The 27900-nt window shown below is 40.4% G+C and overlaps 2 protein-coding genes across 2 annotated transcripts in view; both read left to right on the forward strand.

The window, feature by feature from the left end:
• LOC124789388 (translocator protein-like) overlaps nucleotides 1–25156 on the forward strand; it is a 34752-nt gene extending 9596 nt beyond the window's left edge. The window contains exons 3-5 of the mRNA XM_047256719.1: nucleotides 4068–4188; nucleotides 6440–6534; nucleotides 24730–25156. Of these exons, the coding sequence (XP_047112675.1) occupies nucleotides 4068–4188; nucleotides 6440–6534; nucleotides 24730–24909 (396 nt within the window). The 3' untranslated portion in view covers nucleotides 24910–25156. The remainder of the gene's footprint in view (nucleotides 1–4067; nucleotides 4189–6439; nucleotides 6535–24729) is intronic.
• A 75-nt stretch (nucleotides 25157–25231) lies between these two features.
• LOC124789389 lies at nucleotides 25232–27613 on the forward strand. The gene is made up of 2 exons (XM_047256720.1): nucleotides 25232–25581; nucleotides 25665–27613. The coding sequence occupies exon 2, from the start codon at nucleotides 26492–26494 to the stop codon at nucleotides 26888–26890; it is 399 nt and encodes a 132-aa protein (XP_047112676.1). The 5' UTR covers nucleotides 25232–25581; nucleotides 25665–26491; the 3' UTR covers nucleotides 26891–27613.
• The last annotated feature ends 287 nt before the right edge of the window (nucleotides 27614–27900 follow it).

Raw genomic sequence — 27900 nt, forward strand, 5'->3', positions numbered from 1 at the left:
TTGTCCAAGTAACAAAAGGAAAAGAGCGTGGTTAAAAAAAAAGCTGTCAGTGATTCATTTTAACTCTGGGCTGCATTCTTTAGCCTGGAGGGCATAAAGAGGAAATCAAATACTCCAAAGAGTGGTTATATCATCAAAGAGAAGAACAAGGAGTACCATAAGATTCTGTCTCAGGTCCGTTTCCGTTTTATATAGATGATTTACAACTTAATATTTGAGTGTCACTCTGTTTTACTTGTGGATGACATATCTGTAATCATTGAAAGTAACAATATTGACCAAATTCCTCAAACTGTGTTAGAAAAATTAGGTACCTAATTTGATGATTTAAACTGGTTAAAATTAAACATGGAAAAGATTCAGTTAATGCAGTTTAAAATAAAACAAGCTAAATTAAATGATCGAATCAATCACAAAAACCCCTTTTTGCAGGAGGATGTCCTCCTTGGCCATTGGAATCTGCAAATAAGCTCTTCTGCAGTCGATCACACTAAAGATCGTTGCATAAGCCAGTTCCTGGGGGAAGTCCTGAATATTGAGCATGGTGTGACTATCAATGATGGAACACGTGTTCAAATGTATGTAGTCTCCACACAGGCACTGCATGTTGGCTGAGTGAGTTGTGACAGACAGGCATTTGTCGAAGGCCAGGTGTGAATGCGGCGGGTAGTTATTTACATTCCACAACAAACACAGCGCCTGTTTCTGTCATGGTATCTGATTGTTGGTGCCCTGGCGCAGCTGAGTCTCATGAGACTGCTGTTGATGTGGCGTAGAAGGGTTTGACTGAAATCGGAGCAGCTTGGCAACTTTTGGTTAGCCACATTGTGTGTTGCATAGTGGTATCTGTGGATGCAGCCTGTGTAGAGGCTGGCTATAGATGTAACAGGTGTTGACATCGGTGCTGGAGCCGATGCAAGTGCTTATCAAGGCGTGATGTTGGGCGGGCGCAAGCATCCGGTCGGCAAGGCGTAACTGGGTTTCCAGTAGTTTGTCCTCATGCGTTAGCATGGCCATCTGTACATTTTCAAGCAGCTTGAGAAGCCGTACTGACCAGAGAATATGATCTGGTAAGAGGTTTGTCACGATTCGGAAGCTTAACCTGCACCAGCGCTGACAGGGTGCCGTGGCCAAGCGATGGCCCAGCAAAGGTGAGGTAGAGTTGTTCAGGTGAATGCAACAGGCGCTGTAGTATGAGTGCTTTGCTGTCTCATATTTGTCAGTGGTTGGTGCATGCAATAGGAGGTCACTGATGAGATCGGTGTTGGTGTGGATGTGGTTCAAAAGCACCAAAAACACGTAGTCGTCTGTGATCCCACCTGACTGCATCATGCACTCACAGAGGGCGAACCATGCTTGCGGAAAATCAACTTGTAGCAGTGGCAGATGTAACTCGGTGTGTGACTGGTGGTAATCTGCTTGATGGCAACGGGCCAGGACCTGTATGAGGTTTTTGGAATCGTGTGAAGTATATAGTGTGGGTTTGTGAACACCGTCTGGTGGCGCTGGTAGAGGCGGCTGGAGAACCGAGGAACACAGCATGCTGGGCAGGGCCTGGTTGGTGGCAGTTGTGGCAGATGGTGTATTGGTGTAGGTCACCCAACAGAGCAGCTGTTGTAGGTACTCCTAATGTTCCCATGGTACGTGGGTAGTAGTTGTGGCCAGGCTTGCTGTATTGATACACTGTAGTCACAAGGTGTGAAAACCCAGCGCTGTTGCAGGTAGACATGGTGTGCTTGCTTGTTGAGTGACATCCCATGGCAGGTGTGGCCTGGAGTGCAGCACGGCTGTTGTCAGTGTGACATGTTCATGATGATGTTCCGCGAGTCGCATTGCGGCCGTAACAAGTGTAACATCACCCGGGTAACGTACGGTATAGCCCAGAATGTAAAGTTTTGGAGTAAGCCATGAAAAAACGTGGTCTGGCACACGAAGGTCACTTGTAGGGCAGATTTGTCTGCAATAACCCGTAAATATCGATTTTCTGCAGTGGAAGGTGGTCATATGTGGTGGCGCTGTTTGTCAACAATTCCAGTATTCTGGCGGGTGTCTGTAATTTGGTATGTTGCACGCAGAATGTTGACATGCACTGAGTCGTTAGAATGAAAATGAGTGTGGTGTAGTTCATCATCACTGTCATTGATCGGTATATTAGTAGCACTGATTAGGTAGGAGGTGAGGACAGTGGCAGGCAGCCATTGTTCACTGTGTATGGTCACTGTTGATGTAGCACAGTTAATTAAGGGAGTGGCAGGCTTTGTCTCACTACCTTAACTGAAAACGTCATTCAGGATTAGTGATTTAGCGTGTTTGTTTGGCGAGAGGTAACGATAGCCTGGTTCTGCAGCTGTTGAAACAATTGGAACATTGTCAACCCTTCGAGAACCACAGTTGTACTGGTTACATTGTCTGGGAATCGACAAGAACACTGAATACATGCACAGATACATCGTCTATAGTGATTCCAGGCGATGAAGCACCATCGTGGGGCATATTCTTTGCGGTGTGAAGTTTGTATCCCATGGTGATTGGCGGCGCACTGGCGTCAGTGTAACTCAGCATTTCACGCTGCAGTTGGAAAGAAAATAACAGTGTCACCACCTTAGGTAGTGGAGAGCAGTCTTGGTAATTACAACAATAAATAATTGCTCACACTCCCATCACTTACTCTAGATACTTTTATTCTCGCAGTGTATGCACAATGCATTTAGCATTGAGCACATACCACAGAGTACACATCTGGCAAATATACTTGCTGTGGTGGGGCAGCAATATTACTGAAGAGTAGAGCCAGTGGTTCTAGGTCCCAACAGTGTGAACCGCTCCTTGGTACTCTGTAAACTGGACAAATATGTCATTAGGGGTACTGTGTTAGAATGGTTTAAGTCCTACCTAACCAATCGAAGACAAAGAGTGGTTATATCATCAGAGAGAGGAACAAGGAGTAACACAAGATTCTGTCTCGGGTCCCTTTCTGTTTCTGTTTTACATAGATGATTTACAACTTAATATTGAGTGTCACTCTGTTTTACTTGTGGATGACATACCTGTGATCATTGAAAGTAACAATACTGACCAAATTCCTCAAACTGTATTAGAAAAATTAGGTACCTAATTTGATGATTTAAACTGGTTAAAATTAAACATGGAAAAGATTCAGTTAATGCAGTTTAAAATAAAACAAGTTAAATTAAATGATGATTGAATCAATCACAAAAACCCCTTTTTTGCAGGAGGATTGCTGTGTGAAATTCTTAGGAATGCAACTGGATAAAAACCTATCATAAGGCTCACGTACACAGTACCTTGCAAATAAATTAAATAGCATAGCATTTGCAGTGAGGGTATTGCTACCAGAATTGCTCAGTAGAAATTTAGAAACACTGAAGGAAAAAAAAAACATATGAAAAGCTAGTGCCGAAATGTTAAGATTCATCCGAAGAATTCGTGAAGGACAACCTAGAAATTAGAGTGAGAGAGAGAGAGAGAGAGAGAGAGAGAGAGCAAATGGCTAACTACCTAATAGTGGGATGAAAACCAGGAAACATTTGTTACTTATGACTAGAAATGTCAGAAATAGCCACCTCGTGTGTAGTTTTAACTACTTGATCTCTCAATTCCAGTTTGAAAGGTTACACTGATTTCATTTTGATATCTTTTGCCACACACAGTGCTAATACTGTGTTATGTGTCAATATTTTCACTTACTGCGTCACTTGTCAATGGTGACAGTGTTTGTGTAAGTATAAAAGGAGTTTCCAATGTCATTCCATCACTTGGATGTGGAATAGAAGCAGATGGGCGAAAACTGAGTCTGTGATTTTTGTTAATTGTTTGGTTCCACTTTCTAAGATTTTAAAAGAAGCAGGAGGATACATTATGATTGATATCACCAGTATTGTGACATTTATACAAAATAATAAAACTTAATGACTTCCTATTTTATTGCAGTAAATTTTACACATCTAAAGTTAAAAATTGCTGATTGTGTTGGTTGTTAATATACTGCACAGAACTAAGTAGTTAATATTGTTCTATTGATGTAATCAGTTTAATTTATCTTTCAGAAATTGAAGAAACCTGTGTGGTGCCCACCAAATAGAGTTTTTGGACCAGTATGGACAGGTCTTTACTCTAGCATGGGATATGCTTCATACCTAGTGTGGAGAGATGGTGGTGGTTTTGAAGGTACATGAATTAATTCGTATTTTCGTGAAGGTACATCACTGATTGACTTCCTATAGGTCCCTGCACTATTTGCTGCTGTATCATGGAATTAACTGTTGAAGGCAGAGCACTAAATGAACGCCCTTGTTGCCCAGCCATGTGCCATATTTATTAAAGGCATATTTTGTAAAATGACTGCTACATGGGATAGAAAAGAGAGGTTTTAATAATGTATTAAGCTACACTGAACGTGCACAATGTTTAGTAATGACAAACTGCACCCCAACGAAAGGCATGTGCTGATTGCAGTACAATGCAGGGTAGCTGCACCACTAAAGGGCTGCAACTACCACTGCATGTGTTAGAGCATGTAACAATATCTGCTTCTACATCTAGATGTGTACTTAGCAAGCAACTGTATGCTGCATGGCGGAGGGTACCTTGCACCACTGCTAGTCATTTCCTTTGCTTTTCTACTCACAAGTAGATTGAGGGAAAAATAACTGAGGGGGCATGACCCCTTGTTTCCCAGCATTTTGCTGGATTAATAAGTAGTTTTCACAACCACGTAGCATCATTGATTTTTCGATCAGCCTTCCACACTTATACCGCCTCTGATTTGAAAGTGACAACAAGTAAGATCTCATCCATTGTGATCAAGTATCCCAATAATTATTTAGAAACACTGATTTTTATTGTGAAGAGCTACAGAGATTCAGAAAATGCATGTGGTATCTGCATTAAAACTTGTGCATCATATAAAACAAGCACCCACATCTAAAACATTAGCTTTAATTGATGAATATTATTGTTATACAAGTTTCATCTAAGTCACAAACAAAAGCAGTAGTATCAAGAAGCCATCCATTCAGCCTACATCCTCCCCTTCTGAGAAGAACAAATTAAAAGTGAAATTAATGCCGGTCTTATTGAAGTCAACATGAACTGTCATAATGCAAGGGAACAACCCATGCCTCCCTCTCAACCAGGGTGCCATTTTACATCTCGGATTTGTGCTGGCACCTAGTCAAAAGAATCACTGATCTCATCTGGTATCATGGGAGTCTTACTCAAACATCGCGATGGACTGGGAATATTCTCTAAACTATTTCTCAAATGAAAAAGGAAGAAAGTGAGCATTACTCATCCTTAATCAAAATGGAGTACACAAAGGATTTCGTAATAGCTACCAAGTTGCTTGCTGAGGTTGGAAATGTCATATATGAAATAGTTCTTGTCCAGCCCGTACTGGTATGTTCGATAACTATAATTTAAAATACCCCCCCCCCCCCCCCCCCCCCCCACACACACATACACACGCACTCTTAAACTCTCATGTTTAAGGGTCCTCACAATGTGTGGAAAATTAATCTAAACAAAAGTACGGCAATGCTAAAGCCCGCTACACACCCTAGGAGGAAATCTTGTCACAAAACTGTAAAAAAATTATTAAGTGGCTATATTGGTGCTTAACACATCACACCATGTTATGTTTCACTTGCCAAATATTTTGAAATAAATTGTGTTACCTATGTACTTAAAGATGATAATGGCCTTTCTTTCCCCTACAACACTGTATTGCTCTGACTAAGTTCACTTTGGGAAACTGTTTATGTGAGGATGGCTTTATTACATTATCCAACTAGAGAAGTTAATATACACTCATTGCTTATTAATTATAAGTAGTGTACTTCCATGCATCTTTCACAATCAATAAAAATAAACTGATGAGGTGCGCTAGCCACAGGAATGTAACAAACCACTTCTTGGTTCCTTTCCTCTACAAAATGTATTTATTTTGGATCACAGCCCCATAGAAGCGTATCACAACAAAAGAAACTTCAAACAAGACCGTTCCTGGAATAATTGCCAGTAGTCCTTTTGCTTCAATGTACATTTTTTCTCTTGATTGAATTACTTGGTGACATTGTTATCATTTCTGTTAATTACCATTTGGATTACATTGCGTGTCATGAGCTAAGCACCTATATCAAAGAATTATTGCCCATGTTAATAAATAATACAAACAGTAAGAGCAGCATTATATTTCTGAACTGAATGAAGTATAGATATTGGATCATTGTCACTCTAATGTTAGTATGTAGTACTAGTTTTTGACCATTGCTCATAAGCGGAAGAAAATCTAACTTAAATCTCTTTGAATGCTACACCATTCTGAAAAATATTGAATTTGTAATTGCCTAATAATTATTGTTACTCTTCACATTGTTCATTGTGCCTGTACTTTGATGTTTATGCTGTTATTTTTAAGGTGATGCAAGGCTTCCCTTGGCTCTGTATGGAAGTCAACTGGTTTTAAACTGGGCATGGACACCAATTTTCTTTGGGTCACATAACATTGGCCTCGTAAGTTCCACTATTACTTATGCCTTTGCATTTTTGTCCCCTATTTAGGCATTTGTGTATCCACCTATAGTTTGGTTTAGTTTAATTTTAAATAATTTAAAATTCTTCTTGAATCTTTGGTGCATTGAGTTGTTGGCTGGATGAATTTTCAGTAAGAAGACTTCTGTGGTATCAGTGAAATTATGCTGAAAGATGCCCTAATCCATCAGGATCCGTGTTACTCACTACCAGTGACAGAGAAGTTAAGACATTTCTCTGATGATTGTCACTGCCACTGTGGCAGCAGATTCATATCCCACTCCATATTTCAAACTTAGCATGCTGAGATCATAGTCCCTTGCTTTCTGGATGTGCAGTTTAGTTCCTTTATTCACTGTGATCTCATTGGCTTGGATTTCCTATGTTCCACAGCTCCAGGAAGAGGGTATCATCTGTCATTTCATTAATTTCAAAATCCATACCATAGGAAATTATGGGAGAGTGGCCGATTTGGTCAATTGCTGGAGTTCTGTGTGGCTCTAAAAAGTCAATGTAAATCAGGTTTAACCAGTGAATAACGACAGAAGAATTTGTTTCAGCACTGCATAGGACCCATCACTTGAGATATTTAGGGTACAGATAGAAGTGGGATCTAAACCCATAATGTCAGAATGCCACTTGCCATCTGTGCACTAAGCATATTGCTCTTTGATAGATAAGAGTGCCAGCCAATGACCGGGTGCAGAAAACTTTACAGTCTTTGAGATATGGAGAGTAAAATGTGCAATAAAGGAGAAAAAACAAGGGTCACGGTGAAAGTTTCTGAACTCCCTTAAATGTGCCACTAGTTTCACAATAGTATCTGAAGCTATTAGGATGACTTCAGATGAGCAAAACCATCTGCTGTTAAGCAGAAAGGTAACCCCCTTGATAGCTTCTGTTGAGGGAGGGAAAAGGCAGAGTATTACTGCCACTGATAACCAAGATCCAGTTGTTTGTTTAAACAGAAGAATAGGTGGCAATAACTTGGACTTAGATTTCAACAGTTCAGAACAATACAACTGTCAATTTCTGTGGGAGATGAATTCTACTCTTGTCAGTTGCATTAGAAGCTGCCACTGGCAATGACCAGGTACCATATTATGTCATGCCACGTTAATAAAATGGCAAAGGAAAGCCTTATATTGAATGTACAGGGTGTCCCCATGGAATCTCACTGAATTCCAGATAAAATTTAAAAAACTATGAGACTTAAATGATTGTAGTTTGCAGCATGTGCAAAATAACTGAGTCTCTTGCAAGAAATTAATACAATTCTTCATTGGCTGTTTTCATAACACACAAAATGTCTAGACAATGCCATATCTCAAAGTGTGTGCACAAAAGCAAGTTTGGGGTGATAAAGGCTGTTGCAGCCATAATTCTGCAGAGATTGCCAAGGTTGTGTGCAGGGGATTTGTACACGCTGTCCTTCACATAACCTCACAGGAAGAAATCCACCAAAGGGGCTATGCGTGGAGATTGCAGGACCCACTTGGTCCATCACACACCATCCATTGCTGTGGAAATGTTAGGTTCAGGAAGTGACAAGCACGTTAACTCCAGTATGGTGCTGTGCCATCCTTCTGGGAGATTGCATTTGGCAGAAGGGGGAGAAGCTGAGGAACAGCAAATGGCTCAAAATGTCTAGAATAAATGGTTCCTGTTACTCTTTGCTTGCTGAAGAAATATAGTTCAGCTATGCTGTCTTTCATCAGCGCGCACCACATATTAACCCTTTTGCTATCTCGTGACATATTCCCTAAAAGTGTGGGAGTTATCTGCACCTCAGATGCGATTGTTGTGCCAATTAACCTCCCCAATAGAGATTGGAAACAGAGAAAGTCTGAGGCTAATGTTGCAGGTTGCAAACTTTACAAATGTAGACACTACTTTTATATGATTGGTATAGTGCCTTCCTTCATTACCATTGTAGTTCTGCTTGTATAAAGAGTCTGAGAATGGTGGCACTGCAGTCACTTCGTTAGTCGTGACTTAGAATAGAAGATGAGTAAACAAGGTTGCTACTTTTAAAGTGACAATGACAAGGCGAAATGAGCGACTGTTGCTATCAGGTGGCATTTAACAAAGCTGTGTTACGTGAGACTGTAAAGGGTGCAAGATGAAAATTAAGTGATGCAGTGTATACAATTGCAAATGTGTCCTTTTAGATAAGGAGTGATGTCTGGGATCAGTTCACACTTCAGGTGAAAAAATTCAAATTTCGTCCAGTGCATCTAAAATGGTTGTATTGTCATTCATTCTACATCCACTTTCAGAAAATGTAACTGCTTTGTCAGACAAAAAGTGGACTCAGAACATCATCACCATTACATTCCTGCACCAAAAAGTGTGATCTTTCTGTATTCTTTTGCTCATGGCAACTTCTGCTTATGGGTTAATAGTGCATTTTGTAGTGTATCGTTCATTTGTGTAAATTTTTGAACTCTCTTATAAGTTTACTTTAATAATTAATAACTATGTAGGTGATTCACTTCATCTTTGTGTCATGTTTTCTTGTACTCTCGCTACAAATCAAAGCACCTCCTCCTGAACTACTGGATCAATTTAATCCAAACTTGGAACACACATCACTTAGTGTCGAGAAAGAATTGCTGTGGGTATAAGAACCACCTCCCTATCAACGTGGTAGAGGTGAAAAAGAAGTGTAGTCTATGATGCACAAATAGTTAGACTATGTTCATCCAGTACTTGAGAATGAGAGTACTTAGCAACTTTCAACAAACTTAATGCATAATTTAAAACTTTTTCTCACTGACAACCCCACAAAATGAAGAAGGGCTAAAGTTTATCGCTTACTGCATTTTAACTGTTCGTGCAGTAAAAGTGCCACACCAGGCATAGCATTTTAATTTATTACGTCTTTACTGCTAACTCTGTTCACAACATATTTCTCAGACAGTATACACATATGCTGCTGAATGTGCCTGCAAAATTAATCATTGTATGACACATAGTTCAGGAGATGTGATGCCATAAACATTGAGCTGCGTGAAAATTAAACTTCATGGCGAGACTCACTAGAGACAGAAATTACAATCTGTCATTGGAGATATCAGTGAAAGAGATATAATGTACACCAGTGGAGACTGGAATACTGAGTTGGGAACATTCCTATCAACAACATTGTAGGAAAGTTCCGAGAAACCAGAAATAACACTAGTGATGATGATGATGATGATGATGATGATGATGATGATGCGAGAATTTTGCATATATAATACATTGAAGATACTAACACGCATCCATAAGTATACCTCGAGTAACAGAGGTGCCAGATCAGTCATAGACTGTGTGATAGCTAATAGACAAGCAGCATTGCTAGTGAATGATGTAACAATATGCAGAGAATGTTATGTATAGAATGACCATTATCTGCCAATGGCCAAAATACTAAATGATCAAAAACAAATTAATACTAGAGAAAAATGAAGGAAATTGTATGATTACAGTGTTGGAAGAAAAATCAGTAGCAGACCCCTATCAGCAAAGATTGAACAGATATTTCATAGAAAACGAAACAAGGAAGGATATTAATGAGGAATGGGAAGGGATGAAGAATGGTATGAAACAAGCAGTGGACGAAGTATTGGGGAAACAAGCCACCTGCAAACAAAAGTATGGTTTGAGAATATGGAATGACAAAACAGAAAAAAACCCTCAGTGATAAGCAAATACCATATGAAACGTACCTACAGCTAGAAGCAGAGCAAGCTAGAAATATTGCAAAATCTCTGACTAGAAGAGCACTTAGGGACAGTTGGGAAAAATTTGTGAGTGGTATCGAACACAATGTACACGAGAGACAAGTCTTTGCCTATAAATTATCAAAGAATTTAAATAAACCAGAAATAGAAAACTCACAAATATATGTGCTAACATGTGTTGAACGGTATCGGTTTATACAATTTGTAATTTATATTCTACAATGATGCATTTAATTTGTTGTGTGCAGTATTTTTTATCAGTATGATTCATTTTCATAAAATTTTTCGATAATGCTCCACTTTTATTGAACCTCCATATGTAATACAAAATTTGCTAAATCTGCATAAAAAAGTTGCGGAAAAGAAATTTTATGGATGTTGGGGAGGGGGGGCAGCTTTAGCAGTTGCCCAAAGGTGCAGGATCAACTTGATACAGCTGTGGGTACTGCACAAGAGGATGCTAAACTGTGGTGTACTGGGATAGCACACAAGAAGAGTTTGTGACAGTTGGTGCCAGAAGTACCGTGGATGTCCATCCACAGTAGGAACGTTGCTGCATGCAAACTGATCATGATGCCCATGAGAATCACTACCCCTGGAGCATCAGCACCAACAGATAGAGAGACATGCACTTAAGTAATTGTTAATTGTGCATGAGCAAGTATTAGTTAAAAGCTGTTAGTTGCAAGTTGTAAGTCAGTCCGGGTAAAGGTAGGGAGTTCCTGCAGAATGTTCGGCATGTCTTCAAGTTATCGAGTGAGATAGAAACAGTGGTCAATGGTGATTAGTTGTCAGTAGAAACAAAACAGTGAATAGAAGTATTTTGTATTGACAGAGACTGCCTGCCTAGAGATTTAACTGAGTACTGTTTGTTTTGAATTGTCCTTTGAATAGTACCTTAAGACAGAAGATTAGTTTTCTTCCAACATTAGTGCAGAGAACATTATTTAGTTTCCATTCATGGAACTTTTGTCAACACAGGACAAATAAGCTAAACCTGCATTCTGCAGTTGCTGTAACCAGCATTACCAGAGTTGAGTAAGATATTTTACTATTTCCTATTCTGTGTTACTTTCATTGTGTCTGTGCTGTCGCAGAACCCGCACATCTGTCCTCAGTGGAAGCCTCCCCCATACCAGTCCACAATGCTAACATCACAAAACAGGGACTCGCAGAGGTCAGAGCATAGGAGATTATATCCCTTAATTCAGTAGGTATGTTTGAGAATTCAAAAAGTGAAGTGAAGTGGATAGGTTGAAGTCAGATACGTTGGGAATTAGGTAAGTGCAATGGCAGAAAGAACAGGTCCTCGTCAAGTCAGATTAGGGAGTCCTTCATTGTAACCAAGATAGATGCAAAGCCAACACTAACTACATTCATACAAATGTACATTTCTACTAGCTCTGCAGATGAGGAAATTGAAAGAACTTATGCTGAGGTCAAAGAAATAAGTCAGACCATTAATAGAAACAAAAATTTTATTGGGATGGGGGGCTGGAATTCAACAGTAGGAAAAGACCAAGAGGGGAAAATAATTTGAGAACCTGGATTGCAGGAGAGGTAATGAAATGGAAAGGAAACCCATGTGGTAGAGTTTTGTGCTTGGTGTAAATAGATCATTGCTAATACTTGGTTTATAATCATAAGAGACAGCTGTATACATGGAAGTGACCTGGAGACACCAGAAAGTTTCAAATAGATTACATAATGGCAATGGAGATTTTGATACTTTTTTCAAACTACGTAACATTTCCAGGGCCAAATGTGGATGCTGATCATAAATTATTGATTGTGAACTGCAGATTAAAACTGAATAAATTGCAGAAAGGTAGGGCATTAAGGAGAGGGAATAAGATAAATCGAAAGTTTTGAAGGGAGTTTTAATCAGCCATTAAATGAAACAAGACTAAGGAAGACAATAGAAGATAAATGGATGGCTTGAAGTAATGAAACCAATTGATGCAAGAAGAAAAATATAAAAATGCAGAAAATTAAACAGACCAAAGGGATTACAGCTGTCTAAAAAATTAGATTGACAGATAATGCAAAATGTCGAAGCAGGGTGGCAAAAACAAGACTAAAAAAGCATTCATGACTATGGGAGAGTTACACAATGCCTCTAGGAAAACTGAACACACCTTTGAAGAAAAGAGAAGCAGTTGGATGAATATTAAAAGCATAGCTGTCATGTGGATGAATATTAAAAGCATAAATGTCATGCCCATACTAAACAAAGAAGGAAAGGCTGAAAGGTGGAAGCAGTATATGGACGTCTGTGTGAGGGTAACATACTTGAAGCTAATATTATACAAAGAGAACAGGAAGTAGAAGAAGATGAGACAGTAGGTATGATACCATGAGGATAATCTGACAGAGCTCTACTTGACAATTCAAGACTAGGCCTTTGGGGTAGATGACATTCCTGCAGAATTATTAAAATCCTTGGGAGAGCTACCCATCACAAAATCATTCCACCTGGTGTGCAAGATACAACAGGTAAGGCATGAGGAATATCATCGTATTTTGTGCTCGTTTCCAAGAATACTGTAAGAATCACCATCATACAACTGTTCGTATTTTGGCTGCTGCAAGAATCTTGGAATAATTTGATTGTGGGGTTTTTTTTTTTTTTTTTTTTTTTTTTTTTTTTTTTTTTTTTTTTTTTTTTTTGAGTTGGAAAGAAAATCCAGCAAAGCCAAACAACTGGATTGCATCCTCTTGAAGATTCTGTCTCTTACCAGGTGTAAAAAATGCTGCTTTCGTTTTATTGCTCCTTAGTGTGGGTCATAGTGCACAATTTGGGTAACCGTATCTGTCTAGCATAGAAAATGTCACTGACTGACAGTTTTGGAATAGACTGGTTTTGCTGTATGTCAAAGCAAATTTTAATGACAGTTGGATTATCTTCCTTCATTATATCAAAACCACTTTGCACAAAATTTATGTAATCTGTGTTTAGTTTGTAGTTCATTCTTCTGCTGACCGGCTTCTGCTCTTATTCCCATTAAACCAACCTTATAAGTGGAGCAGGTATTGCTATGAGATATCCTGAATGATAGATTGAAATGTTTGTAAAATATATGCTTGTATTTTGATAAGGACCATTGTTTGAGTCCTAAGTTTTTTCTTCTTTCACAGAATGTCTTGAACATTTTATTGGCTATGAAATCTGAGATCTGATGGCAAATAACCTCTCATAGACTTCCTCCTTCCATGGTGCCTCTCTCTACACTTATTTATTTTTATCATTCCTAATGGCAACAGTTACCTCCTTGTGGCCCATTCCTGTTCTGTTGCCTCCTCTCCTTTCCTTTGGCAACCTTCCTCCTTCATGGAATCTGTGTGCTAGATAGGATAACCTATCCTTTGACATGCCAAGTACTCCTTGGAAAGTGGCAGCACAAACAGGCACTAGTTTACCATTCCTTTTTCTAGTGATATACTTCATCACTGTTTCTTCCTTTTTGCATTATGGTTTTCCACAATTCTGTGCTGTTGTTGTTGTGGTCTTCAGTCCAAAGACTGTTTTGATGTAGCTCTCCAAGCTACACTGTCCTGTACAGGGCAGCACTTCATCCCCCAGTGGCTACTGCAACCTACATCCTACTGAATTTAATTCCCTCAGCTTCACCTGATTTAATTCAGCTGTGTTAGATTATTCCTGTTTTAATTTGGGTGATATTCATGTGCCATCATCTTTTCAAGACGATGTCCATTCTGTTGAAATGCTCGTCCAAGTCCCTTGCTGTCTCTGACAGAGTTACAATGTCATCGGCAAACCTCAAAGTTTTTATTTCTTCTCCCTGAGCTTTAATTTCTACTCCAAATTTTTTTTTGTTTTTTTTTTTGGTTTCCTTTACTGCTTGTTAAGTGTACATATTGAATAACATAAGGGATAGGTTACAGCCATGTCTCATTCCCTTTTCAACCACAGCTTCCCTTTCATGCTCCTCGACTCTTATAACTGCCACCTGTTTTGTGTACAAGTTGGAAGTAGTCTTTTGCTCACTGTATTTTACCCTGCTACCCTCAGCATTTCAAAGAGATTACTCCAGTCAACATTGTCAAAAGTTTTCTCCAAGTCTACAAATGCTATAAACATAGGTTTGCTTTTTCTTAACCTATTTTGTATGATGAGTCGTACGGTCAGTATTGCCTCCCATGCTTCTACAGTTTCCTGGAATTCAAACTGTTCTTCCCCAAGGTTGGCTTCTACCAGTTTTTCCATTCTTCTTCTGTAAAGAATTTGTGTTAGTACAGGGTGTACATAAAGTCCGAGAACACTTCCAATTATTTATTGCACAAGAACCAAACATTGTACAGATGTGATACATATGTCATTTCGAAGAGAAGCCCTGAAATTTTTTTCATGTATACCACCACAGCATAGTTTGGTAGTTTGCTGATAGTCAATGCTAGTTGCAAACATGGCAAGTTCAGGTGCAGAGCGAGCTTTCTGTGTGTTGGAGTTCGACAAAAACACCAGATCTCACTCCATGTGACATTTTTCTGTGGGGACACATTAAAGATCTGGCGTATGTACCACCTCTACCATGTGATGTAGCAGAGCTCCGGGAGAGAATACAGGAAGAGACTGCCACAGTTGACGATGCCGTGCTGGTACGAGTATGGCAAAAAATAGATCACCATATTGACCAGTGCCGGGTCACTCATGGTTCGAATATCGAATGTGGGGGGGGGGGGGGGGGACTTTCAGTGCTTCGCTTCAAAATGCAATATGTATGACATCTGCAAAGTGTTTAGTTCTTGTGCAATAAAGAATTTAAAGTGTTCCTGGACTTAACGTACACACTGTATTTTGCAACCATTACTTATTAAAGTAATAATTTGGTAAATATATTTAAAAACAAAGATGATGTGACTTACCATACAAAAGCGCTGGCAGGTTGATAGAAACACACACACACACACACACACACACACACACACACATACATACACACAAAATTCAAGCTTTCGCAACAAACTGTTGCCTCATCAGGAAAGAGGGAAGGAGAGGGAAAGACAAAAGGAAGTGGGTTTTAAGGGAGAGGGTAAGGAGTCATTCCAATCTCGGGAACGGAAAGACTTACCTTAGGGGGAAAAAAGGACGGGTATACACTCGCGCGCGCGCGCACACACACACACACACACACACACACACACACACACACACACACACACATATCCATCCACACATACACAGACACAAGCAGACATATTTAAAGACAAAGAGTTTGGGCAGAGATGTCAGTCGAGGCGGAAGTGCAGAGGCAAAGATGATGTTGAATGACAGGTGAGGTATGAGTGGCGGCAACTTGAAATTAGCGGAGATTGAGGCCTGGTGGGTAACGGGAAGAGAGGATATATTGAAGAGCAAGTTCCCATCTCCGGAATTCGGATAGGTTGGTGTTGGTGGGAAGTATCCAGATAACCCGGATGGTGTAACACTGTGCCAAGATGTGCTGGCCGTGCACCAAGGCATGTTTAGCCACAGGGTGATCCTCCTTACCAACAAACACTGTCTGCCTGTGTCCATTCATGCGAATGGACAGTTTGTTGCTGGTCATTCCCACATAGAATGCATCACAGTGTAGGCAGGTCAGTTGGTAAATCACGTGGGTGCTTTCACATGTGGCTCTGCCTTGGATCGTGTACACCTTCCGGGTTACAGGACTGGAGTAGGTGGTGGTGGGAGGGTGCATGGGACAGGTTTTACACCGGGGGCAGTTACAAGGATTGGAGCCAGAGGGTAGGGAAGGTGGTTTGGGGATTTCATAGGGATGAACTAACAGGTTACGAAGGTTAGGTGGACGGCGGAAAGACACTTTTGGTGGAGTGGGGAGGATTTCATGAAGGATGGATCTCATTTCAGGGCAGGATTTGAGGAAGTCGTATCCCTGCTAGAGAGCCACATTCAGAGTCTGGTCCAGTCCCGGAAAGTATCCTGTCACAAGTGGGGCACTTTTGTGGTTCTTCTGTGGGGGATTCTGGGTTTGAGGGGATGAGGAAGTGGCTCTGGTTATTTGCTTCTGTACCAGGTCGGGAGGGTAGTTGCAGGATGCGAAAGCTGTTGTCTGGTTGTTGGTGTAATGGTTCAGGGATTCCGGACTGGAGCAGATTCGTTTGCCACGAAGACCTAGGCTGTAGGGAAGGGACCGTTTGATGTGGAATGGGTGGCAGCTGTCATAATGGAGGTACTGTTGCTTGTTGGTGGGTTTGATGTGGACGGACGTGTGAAGCTGGCCATTGGACAGGTGGAGGTCAATGTCAAGGAAAGTGGCATGGGATTTGGAGTAGGACCAGGTGAATCTGATGGAACCAAAGCAGGTGATCGGCGTGAAAGGAAATGCTCCATCGCAGCGAGGCCCTGGACGGGCGGAATATTTGTGTATAAGGAAGTGGCATCAATGGTTACAAGGATGGTTTCCGGAGGTAACACATTGGGTAAGGATTCCAGGCGTTCGAGAAAGTGGTTGGTGTCTTTGATGAAGGATGGGAGGCTGCATGTAACGGGTTGAAGGTGTTGATCTACGTAGGCAGAGATACGTTCTGTGGGGGCTTGGTAACCAGCTACAATGGGGCGGCCGGGATGATTGGGTTTGTGGATTTTAGGAAGAAGGTAGAAGGTAGGGGTACGGGGTGTCGGTGGGGTCAGGAGGTTGATGGAGTCCGGTGAAAGGTTGTGCAGGGGGCCTAAGGTTCTGAGGATTCCTTGAAGCTCTGCCTGGACATCGGGAATGGGGTTACCTTGGCAGACTTTGTATGTGGTGTTGTCTGAAAGCTGACGCAGTCCCTCAGCCACATACTCCCGACGATCAAGTACCACGGTCGTGGAACCCTTGTCCGCCGGAAGAATGACGATGGATTGGTCAGCCTTCAGATCACGGATAGCCTGGGCTTCAGCAGTGGTGATGTTGGGAGTAGGATTAAGGTTTTTTAAGGAGGATTGAGATGCAAGGCTGGAAGTCAGATATTCCTGGAAGGTTTGGAGAGGGTGATTTTGAGGGAGAGGAGGTGGGTCCCGCTGCGACGGAGGACGGAACTGTTCCAGGCAGGGTTCAATTTGGATGGTGTCTTGGGGAGTTGGATCATTAGGAGTAGGATTAGTATCATTTTTCTTCGTGGCAAAGTTATATTTCCAGCAGAGAGTACGAGTATAGGACAGTAAATCTTTGACGAGGGCTGTTTGGTTGAATCTGGGAGTGGGGCTGAAGGTGAGGCCTTTGGATAGGACAGAGGTTTCGGATTGGGAGAGAGGTTTGGAGGAAAGGTTAACTACTGAATTAGGGTGTTGTGGTTCCAGATTGTGTTGATTGGAATTTTGAGGTTTTTGAGGGAGTGGAGCTGGAAGTGAGAGATTGAGTAGATGGGAGAGACTGGGTTTGTGTGCAATGAGAGGAGGTTGAGGTTTGCTGGAAAGGTTGTGAAGGGTGAGTGAGTTGCCTTTCCGGAGGTGGGAAACCAGGAGATTGGATAGTTTTTTTAGGTGGAGGGTGGCATGCTGTTCTAATTTACGGTTGGCCTATAGGAGGATGCTCTGAACAGCCGGTGTGGATGTGGGAGAGGAACGATTAAGGACTTTTATTAAGGATAGGAGTTGACGGGTGTGTTCATTGGCTGAGTTGATGTGTAGGTGAAGGATTAGTTGGGTGAGGGCAATGGATTGTTCAGTTTGGAACTGGTATAGGGACTGATGGAAAGAAGGGTTACAGCCAGAGATGGGAACTTTAAGTGTGAGGCCTTTGGGGGTAATGCCAAATGTCAGACAAGCCCGAGAAAATAGAATATGGGAGCGTAATCTGGCTAGGGCGAAGGCATGTTTGTGGAGGGAATGTAAATAAAACTTAATGGGGTCGTTGTGGGGGTGTTGTGAGGGTGACGTGGTATTAGAAGGTGGAAAGTGCAACATGAGGAAATGAAAATGAAAATACAAATATATGGGGAGGGACAAAGGTGGACTGGAAAGTAACTGGAGATCTGGTGTGAAAAAAGGCGAAAAGGTGTTGGTTACAGCTGGGCTATGTTGGACTTGGGTTGGTAGACAACGATGTGCACAAAGGTTAGGTGGTTGTGTTGCCGCCAAAACACGTTAGAGGACGGAGAAATTCGGGAAAATTTCGAAAAAACTGCGTGTAATATATTAAAAGGAGTGGTTTTTTGGTGGCAGATTATGAAAATGAGGCTAACAATTGTCTGACGAAGAAATAATGACGTTAAAACCTGTGGGAAGCGGCTAAAAATTATCAGTGATGTGGGAAAAACGGAAATCGCTTAGAGGAAGCCTTCTTGGTTACCCAGGCCTGCCAACCCAAAGTTTGGTACAGATTTATTGATGACATCTTCATGATCTGGACTCACAGTGAAGAAGAACTCTAGAATTTCCTCTCCAACCTCAACTCCTTTGGTTCCATCAGATTCACCTGGTCCTACTCCAAATCCCATGCCACTTTCCTTGACTTTGACCTCCACCTGTCCAATGACCAGCTTCACACGTCCGTCCACATCAAACCCACCAACAAGCAACAGTACCTCCATTATGACAGCTGCCACCCATTCTACATCAAACGGTCCCTTCCCTATAGCCTAGGTCTTCGTGGCAAATGAATCTGCTCCAGTCCGGAATCCCTGAACCATTACACCAACAACCAGACAACAGCTTTCGCATCCCGCAACTACCCTCCCGACCTGGTACAGAAGCAAATAACCAGAGCCACTTCCTCATCCCCTCAAACCCAGAATCCCCCACAGAAGAACCACAAAGGTGCCCCACTTGTGACAGGATACTTTCCAGGACTGGATCAGACTCTGAATGTGGCTCTCCAGCAGGGATATGACTTCCTTAAATCCTGCCCTGAAATGAGATCCATCCTTCATGAAATCCTCCCCACTCCACCAAGAGTGTCTTTCCGCCGTCCACCTAACCTTCATAACCTGTTAGTTCATCCCTATGAAATCCCCAAACCACCTTCCCTACCCTCTGGCTCCAATCCTTGTAACCCCCCCGGTGTAAAACCTGTCCCATGCACTCTCCCACCACCACCTACTCCAGTCCTGTCACCCGGAAGGTGTACACGATCAAAGGCAGAGCCACATGTGAAAGCACCCACGTGATTTACCAACTGACCTGCCTACACTGTGATGCATTCTATGTGGGAATGACCAGCAACAAACTGTCCATTCGCATGAATGGACACAGGCAGACAGTGTTTGTTGGTAAGGAGGATCACCCTGTGGCTAAACATGCCTTGGTGCACGGCCAGCACATCTTGGCACAGTGTTACAGCGTCTGGGTTATCTGGATACTTCCCACCAACACCAACCTATCCGAACTCCGGAGATGGGAACTTGCTCTTCAATACATCCTCTCTTCCCGTTACCCACCAGGCCTCAACCTCTGCTAATTTCAAGTTGCCGCCACTCATACCTCACCTGTCATTCAACATCATCTTTGCCTCTGCACTTCCACCTCGACTGACATCTCTGCCCAAACTCTTTGTCTTTAAATATGTCTGCTTGTGTCTTTATATGTGTGGATGGATATATATATATATATATATATATATATATGTGTGTGTGTGTGTGTGTGTGTGTGTGTGTGTGTGTGTGTGTGTGTGTGTGTCTACCCGTCCTTTTTCCCCCCTAAGGTAAGTCTTTCCGTTCCCGGGATTGGAATGATTCCTTACCCTCTCCCTTAAAACCCACTTCCTTTCGTCTTTCCCTCTCCTTCCCTCTTTCCTGATGAGGCAACAGTTTGTTGCGAAAGCTTGAATTTTATGTGTATGTATGTGTGTGTTTGTGTTTCTATCGACCTGCCAGCGCTTTCGTATGGTAAGTCACATCATCTTTGTTTTTAAATATATTTTTCCCGCATGGAATGTTTCCCTCTATTATATTAATAATTTGGTAAGATTCACACCGGTCATCATCTGCCTTCTTTGGAATTGGAATTATATTCATTCTGAAGCCTGAGGGTATTTCACCTGTTTAATGAATCTTGCTCACCAGGTGAAAAAGTTTTCATGTCTGGCTTTCTGAAGGCTATCAATAGTTCTAACCGAATGTTGTTTACTCCAGAGGCCATGTTTTCTCTTAGGTCTTTCAGTGCTCTGTCAAATTCTTCTCACAGTATCATATCTCCCATATCATGTTCATCTATGTCCTCTTCCGTTTCTATAATACAGCCCTCAAATACATCTCCCTTGTGTAGGCTCTCTATGTACTCATTCCACCATTCAGCTTTTCCTTCTTTGCTTAGGGCTAGATTTCCATTGTGCTCTTGATATTCATACAATTATTTTTTCTCCAAAGGCCTCCTTAATTTTCCTGTAGACTGTTTCTATCTTTCCCCTAGTTACATATACCTGTAAATCCTTACATTTGTTCTCCATCCATTCCTGATTAGCTATTTTCCATTTCCTGTCAATCTCATTTTTTAGACATCTTTATTTCCTTACACTTGCTTTATTTACCGCATTTTTTATATGTTCTCCTTTCATGAATTATATTCAATATCTCGTGCATTACGCAAGTATTTCTACGAGGCCTTGTCTTTTTACCTATTTGAACCTCTGCTGCCTTCACTATTTTGTCTCTTAAAGCTACCCATTCGTCTTCTACTGTATTCCTTTCCCCTGTTCTAGTTATCTATTGCCTAATGCTCCCTCCGAAACTCTTAATAACCTCTGGCTCTTTCAACTTATCCAGGTCCCATCTCCTTAATTTCCTACCTTTTTGCAATTTCTTCAGTTCCAATCTACATTTCATAGCCAACAAATCTGCCCTTGGAAATGCCTTACACTATGTAATCTGGTTCCAAAATCTCTGTCTTACTCTGTGCTGAGGTGAAGAAATATTAACATAAACTTGTATTGATCCATTTTATGTAATTATGTCATGTCATGATGAAAATGGGAAATATCTTCGTTGCGGAGCTCAGCAGCTTTGCATTCTTTCATTCATTTAGCTTCTGAAGGGGAAACCTCAAGTCCATGATTGCATTTAATGATAGGTTCCTTCTAACACTTTTTGCTTTGTTTTTTAGGTCAATGCAATCTCTTCTTGAATTGGAATTTTCTTCTATCAGAACATTCTTTGAACTGTATACCATTTTCAGAATCACAAGAATCATCATACATTCTGCTTCGGCTTGCAATATTTCTTTGTAGATGTACACATGAGCGTCAAGTGAATACTTCTTTAAAAGTAAACTGCAGGTATTTCTACAACAATGACGTCTGGCTACAACTCTATTCCCACCAGTAAATATCATAGCGGCAATGAGCAACATCACTTAAAGCAGCCTGCATTCTCCATTATTGTTAATTGCTTGCTGTGGAAATAGAGCAAAGGCACTAGAGAGTACTTATATTGCATCTGTCGACTTTTGCTGTAGTTCTGAGAACGCATATATCATGTTTTGCTAAAAATCTCGTGATTTGGATTGTTCATACACACTTCAATAGTAGACTTTTGCTAAAATTGGATCAGGGGTTGATGTAAAATGTCAACATTATTCCATTACCCTGTCTGATACAATTTTGAAATATTTTGCCTATATTGAACTTTGAAAAAATGCTCCTCAGTTAGATTAGGAAACACTAAAAGTAGTGGATGAGTTCAGCCATTTGAGCAACAAATTAATTGACAATAACCAAAAGTAGAGAGGATGTAGAATATAGACTGGCAGTAGCAATAGAAGTGTTTCTGAAAGAGAGAAGTTTGGTAACATCGAATGTTAATTAAAGTGTTAAGAAGTCTTCCTGAAGTCATTCATATTGAGTGTATCCTTGTCTGGAAGTAAAACATGAATGAAGATTTGTTGGAACAAGAAGAGGAAAGCAGCTCTTGAAACGTGGTGCTAAAGAAGAATGCTGGAGATTATATGGGTATATCGAATAAATAATGAGGTGATACTGAACTTAATTTGGGAAAAAAGAAATTTATGGGACAACTTGAAGAAACGGATAGCCTGGTATGGTGCATCCTGAAGCATCAAGGGATCCATAGTCTGGTGGAAGGATGTGTGGGCCAAAAAGTCTAGTGAGACCAAAGCTAGAGTACAGTAAACAGGTTCAAATAGATGTGGGTTGCAGTAGTTATGCAGAGATAAGAATGCATGTTCATGATAGACCAGTGTGGAGAGATGCATCAGATCAGTCTTCAGACTCAAGAACACAGCAGCAGTTGTAATTAGCTGATGATGTAGTTTTCTTTTGGCTTGGTATTCTTTTATATTTTCTTTCATAATTTCTCTTTTTATATCTTCCATTGCATATCCATTGTTGTTATGCCACTGTTAGTTATATAATTTCTATTTAATTCAACTTTAGTTAGACTGTGTATGAGCATTTACAAATATGCTCTCATGCGCACTTAGCCCCAGTGACAAGAAGTGAAAACTCTCAAGACAGAAAATTCAGACAAAACCAACAACTGAGCCAGACAGGAAACCCAAGAAAAGTTATATATTCTCTGCAAAAGTCTCTGATTAAATGAATCGGATCATAGTGTTGACTGTAGTTATTCAAATAGTGTTTTTATAATTGTTATGTAAATTTTCCAAATAAATTTGCTTCTGCAGATTGCACTGTGTTTATTTGTTTGATTAAAAGTATGTCAGCTAACAGGTTAAATTTAATTAAAAAATAATCTATAGTTACATAACGTAACAAAATTGTAGATGTATAGGTGTTTTTAGGCTTTGTCTCAGTAAAGAATGAACAAGGACATACACCAGGGTCCAGAAGTATGAAGTATGTGCTGAATGTTTTGTAGCCAGGGTTCTGGAAATTGGGGAATAGCAGGGAATTTAAAGTGTGCCACGGAAATTTGAAAGAAATACTGGAAGAATCTCATTTTTGTATCAGTAAATGAAATCATTTGTTCACTGAGATGTCATGCATCGTCACTGGGCGCAACTTAGTATGTGTGCCGTTTCCCTACTCCCTCATTCTTACTGCATCTTCCCTTTCTATCAGTCACCTCAGCTTGCAGTCAGTGCTGCCACCACTTCTCGCCGTTAGCCTAGCAGCTGCCGATGCGAGGCAGAAAGGTGAGAGAAGTGGTTTGCTAGTCTCTGATTCTCAGAGACCGTTGATGCAGTGGCCAGAGATGGCAGTCATGAGTACTTGAGTTGTGTCTGAGTGATTGTGTGAATGTGTGTGTGCTCTCATTTTCTGACAAAAGCTATGGCCAAAAACTGTGATTCTTTTCTATGTGCCTGTCTGCAGCTCAGCAATCATATTTATGGTGAGTTGCTACCTATCCCCATCAGTATTGATTCTCGGAGTATTCACACAGGTTGTCTGTTGCTTGGATTGATCACTGCAGTCTCATTTCATCAACATGGTATCTGAGGCATGTGAATGCCTGGCCACACAAGTGAACTTCCATGACAGACCAAAACCGCAGGCTAATTCTGGGAGTATCTCTAAAGGATCGGGCCTGCCGATCTGAAGCCCATCATTTCCCACTAATGTGCTGAGCCCTGCCAATCAGATCTAGTCTCACTGATCTGCCTGCAGGTCAGCTCTGTTTGTGTGCAGTGTAATACAGTGGATTTTGCGGTTTATCCATGTACCGAGGATTGTGGTGCTTCTCGGCGGGCCGGGGCCATGGACAATGAATTTCAGGAATTGTGACTGGCTCATTGCAAGTACATTGCACAGTGTGGCATTTTATAGACATTTTATTTATTCTAGTACATTTTGGCACTTTGAAAGTAGATTACACATTAGAAAGAATGGATGATAAGAAGAAAACAGTGGCAGTCGCTGGCAGTTTTTATGCTATGTACTCACGTATTTCTTGAAAGAAAAACCACACAATACCTGTAAAATAATAGACATAACACAGAGGGTAATAACCGACAATAACGAACGTAGTAGAAGTAACGTTTTATTGGCAGTCACCTATAGTGTTGGTTTACACAACTCTTTGCTGCCCACTTTTTTCTGAGGTTATTTCTGAAATCGGTGAAGTATTTTAAATATGTCTTGCGACTGTAACAAAATGCATATTTTTGTCTCCAAATGAATTTTGTTTTATTGAAATGCTAAAACTAGTCATGAAATCGGGGAAGTGTTGGGAAATTTCGCTTGGGGAAACTTGAATATCAGATTAAAATGAATGTTTTACGTCAGTATGTTTTATACTGATATAAAACTGTATGTAGAACTAGTGAATTATGTATCAAATGGAACTTTGGTGGTGGTAGTAGTACTGAGTGATTAAACCTGGGCAACTCCATTGCTTTTGTTTATAGAAATAAATAAGTAAATAAATAGAATGGGCCAGATTTTAGTCTGAAAATTATGTAGTGCGAAGAAGGTCATGTCCTGACTAACCGAAATGTAAACTACACATCTTGGCCACATATAGTTGTGTGTGCTTTCCTGTTGTCGTGTACTTGTTAGTCTCATTTGTTTCCCTCTCTTCCTTGCAACAGAGTCTACTAGAGATTGGTGTGCTGTGGGGAAATGCTGCTGCTTGTGGCTATTATTTCTTCAAAATTAACCCGATTGCTGGATACATTTTCATTCCATACATGGCATGGCTCACACTTGCTACAGCTCTGACTTACCGTGTTTGGAGAGATAATTCCAAGGAAAAGGAAGCCAAAGACTAAATGTTTCCAATTGTAATCACAGACATGGCTTGCAAGCAAGACTGCATCAGCATGTAATATAAATTTGTGATTGCTCTCATTTTCATTGTCAGAGTTCATGTTATTTGTACTGTGAAATATTTAGAATAGTTGTGATTTTAGAAACACCTGTGCAATGTAATTTTGTTGTGCCTTTATATATGAATTGTTGTATTGTTGTGGTTACTACAGAATATCTAAAAATTCAAAATATATTTTGTAAACAATTTTTCTTTGTTGGCTCTTTTATCAGTACAAAATCTACATGGTTAAATACGTAAAAATTTCATTGACCTAATGTGTTTCAAGAGCACTGTAAAACAGAAGTAGTTCAATTTTCAGTTAAAGTGTTTTCATTAGCTGAATTATCAGTACCTGAAATAACACCAAGCCTTTCAAATACAAATGATTGCACTTAATCCTGGAGTGGTCACGTGGCATCTGACAGACACTAGCTGCACTGCATTCACTCACTGTTCAACCGATACACTGGCAGACGTGCGGTACCATCTTCTTTTCAATTAACTAAATACAGACATATTCAGCTCATCAATATCACATTAGTCGCTGTAGTGTGTTGGAGAGAAGAGACTGTTTCCAGAGCTGCATCACTGAAGTCTACCAGACGCCATGCGATCTTTGCCATTACTGAAGGTATATATTAAATTTTTTATTTAATGGAGTAGTTTTTAATACTTGTTAGTAACAGCTGTTGCTAACAGGGTTTTTTTTTCCAGATCCAACGTGAGTTTGTGGAAGACCTACAATTTGGAAAGTGAACATCATAGGGAAATTGTACTCCAACTGTTGCTCGAGGAAAATGATGAATCAGATGATGAGTTTGATATTTACATTGATATGGAAGAAGACAGTGTGGAAACAAGAGAAGAAGATTCAATCACTGAGCAAGATGCGGACTCCAGTGAGAGTGACAGTGATGATCATGTTGACAAATGTTTTCTAGGAAGAAACAAATCCACAAAATGGTCAAAAGCATGTCCCCCCTCAAAAATGTTCGTACTGTATGACAAAACATTGTCACTCATTTACCAGGAGTGAAAGGAGCCACTAAGAATGCCGGAACATCGGTGGAATTTTGGGAATTATTTTTCAATGGTGAATCACTGTCTAGTATTGTTGATCACACTAATAAAAAGATTTTTGCAGTACAGAAAATTATTCCAGAGAAAGGGTTGCTCAACTGACAGACGTATCTGAAGTAAAAGCTCTGTTAGGAGTATTGTATTTATGTGCTGCAACAGAAGATAACTGTACTAACACCCAAGATATATGGACAGCCAATAAAATGGAAATTGAGTTATGTCGTCTTATAATGACTGAAAAACGATTTAGTTTCCAATTGTATTGCTGAGGATTGACAACAAAGATACCAGAGAGGAAAGGAAGAAGGTGGATAATTTAGCCCCCATACGTGAGGTGTTTTCTTCCTTTGTGGAAAACTAAAAATGCTTACTCTGTTGGAGAGTACTGTACTGTTGATGAAAAGCTGGAAGCTTTCAGGGGCAAGTGTTTCTTCGGACAGTACATCCCTAGTAAACGAAATATGTATGGGCTGAAAACATTTGCTTTGGTGGATGCTAGGATGTGTTACACAGCCAACCTGGAAATTTACACTGGTAAGCAGCCTATAGGGCCATTTGCAGTTAGCAACAAACCAACAGATGTTGTGAAATGTCTCACTAATGAGATCTCGGAAACTGGATGTAATATAACTGTAGACAATTGGTTCACATCATTAGAATTAGCTGATTACTTGCTTCAGAAGAATCTTACTCTGGTTGGAACTATTAGGAAGAATAAACCTGAGATTCTGCCAGAGTTTACACAAACAAGAAACACGGAAATAAGCACAGCACTGTTTGGGTTTCAGAAAAACTCAACTCTAATGTCATATGTCGCCAAGAAAAACAAGACAGATCTGTTACTATCCACATCACGATAACACAATTGATGCCGCTTCTGGCGATAAGAAAAAGCCAGAAATAACATTTTATAATGCAACCAAATCAGGAGTTGATACTGTCGATCAGCTATGCGGTACCTACAGTGTATCAAGAAAAGCCAACAGATGGCCAATGGTGATTTTTTTTTTTTCTTTTTTTTTTTATGCCATGATGAACATTCCAGGTATAAATGCGCAAATAATAAACCATGCAAATAACAGCAGTGGTGCAGTGAGTTTCTGAAACTTCTGGCATGTAATCTAGCTGACAATTACTTGTGTCAGTGTTCCCAGTACGTATCGTTGCCAAGAAATCTCAGACAAGATATTCAGAATCTTATTCCAGATGCAGCCACTGTTCAACCCACAGAAGAGGACCAAAGCTCAAAAAGACAGAGATGCTGTGAATGTGGTTGTTCAAAAAACCGGTATGCCAAGTACAGATGTCGCAGCTGTAAGAAATTTTTGTGAATAGAACATGTGCAGCACGTATGCGCTAACTGCTGAGAGTAGTGCTCACTGAATGTGATATTTCTGTTATAATTTGTACAATGCAATTAACTTGCAACATTTCCATACAAGGACTGTAATGCAATTTTTTGAAAAGTGTATGATAGATTTTCACCTTTGTGATGAAAGGCACTAAAAGTTATGTAATGTGACAGTCAGCCGTTTTGTGAAGCACATTTATACTTAAAAATAAGAAAAATAAAATATTTTCCATTGGTCACAATGTACTCATCTCTTTTCTAGTACTTGATTAGTGCTTTTGTAATTATAAACTGGAACAGATTGAACTAAATGTACATTGTTGGGGATGGCGTCTGTGGGATGCCGTGCAACCCACAATGAAACAATATTCTGTGTGACCACTGCAGGGTTTAATATCAGTCCAGTCTACTCTGAGCAAAATTTTTTTGATTTCTGCAATGTGTGTCCTTTTTTTTCCTCATCCGCTCCATACATCTACTCCTGGCTCCTCCTCAGACTAACTTCAGTAGCCTCATTGT

The sequence above is a fragment of the Schistocerca piceifrons genome, chromosome 3, assembly GCF_021461385.2.
Source record: "Schistocerca piceifrons isolate TAMUIC-IGC-003096 chromosome 3, iqSchPice1.1, whole genome shotgun sequence".
Taxonomy (NCBI): Eukaryota; Metazoa; Arthropoda; class Insecta; order Orthoptera; family Acrididae; genus Schistocerca; species Schistocerca piceifrons.

Coding starts and splice junctions, on each gene's coding strand:
- LOC124789389 (XM_047256720.1), top strand. CDS start 26,492: ATGTATGGGCTGAAAACATTTGCTTTGGTGGATGCTAGGATGTGTTAC.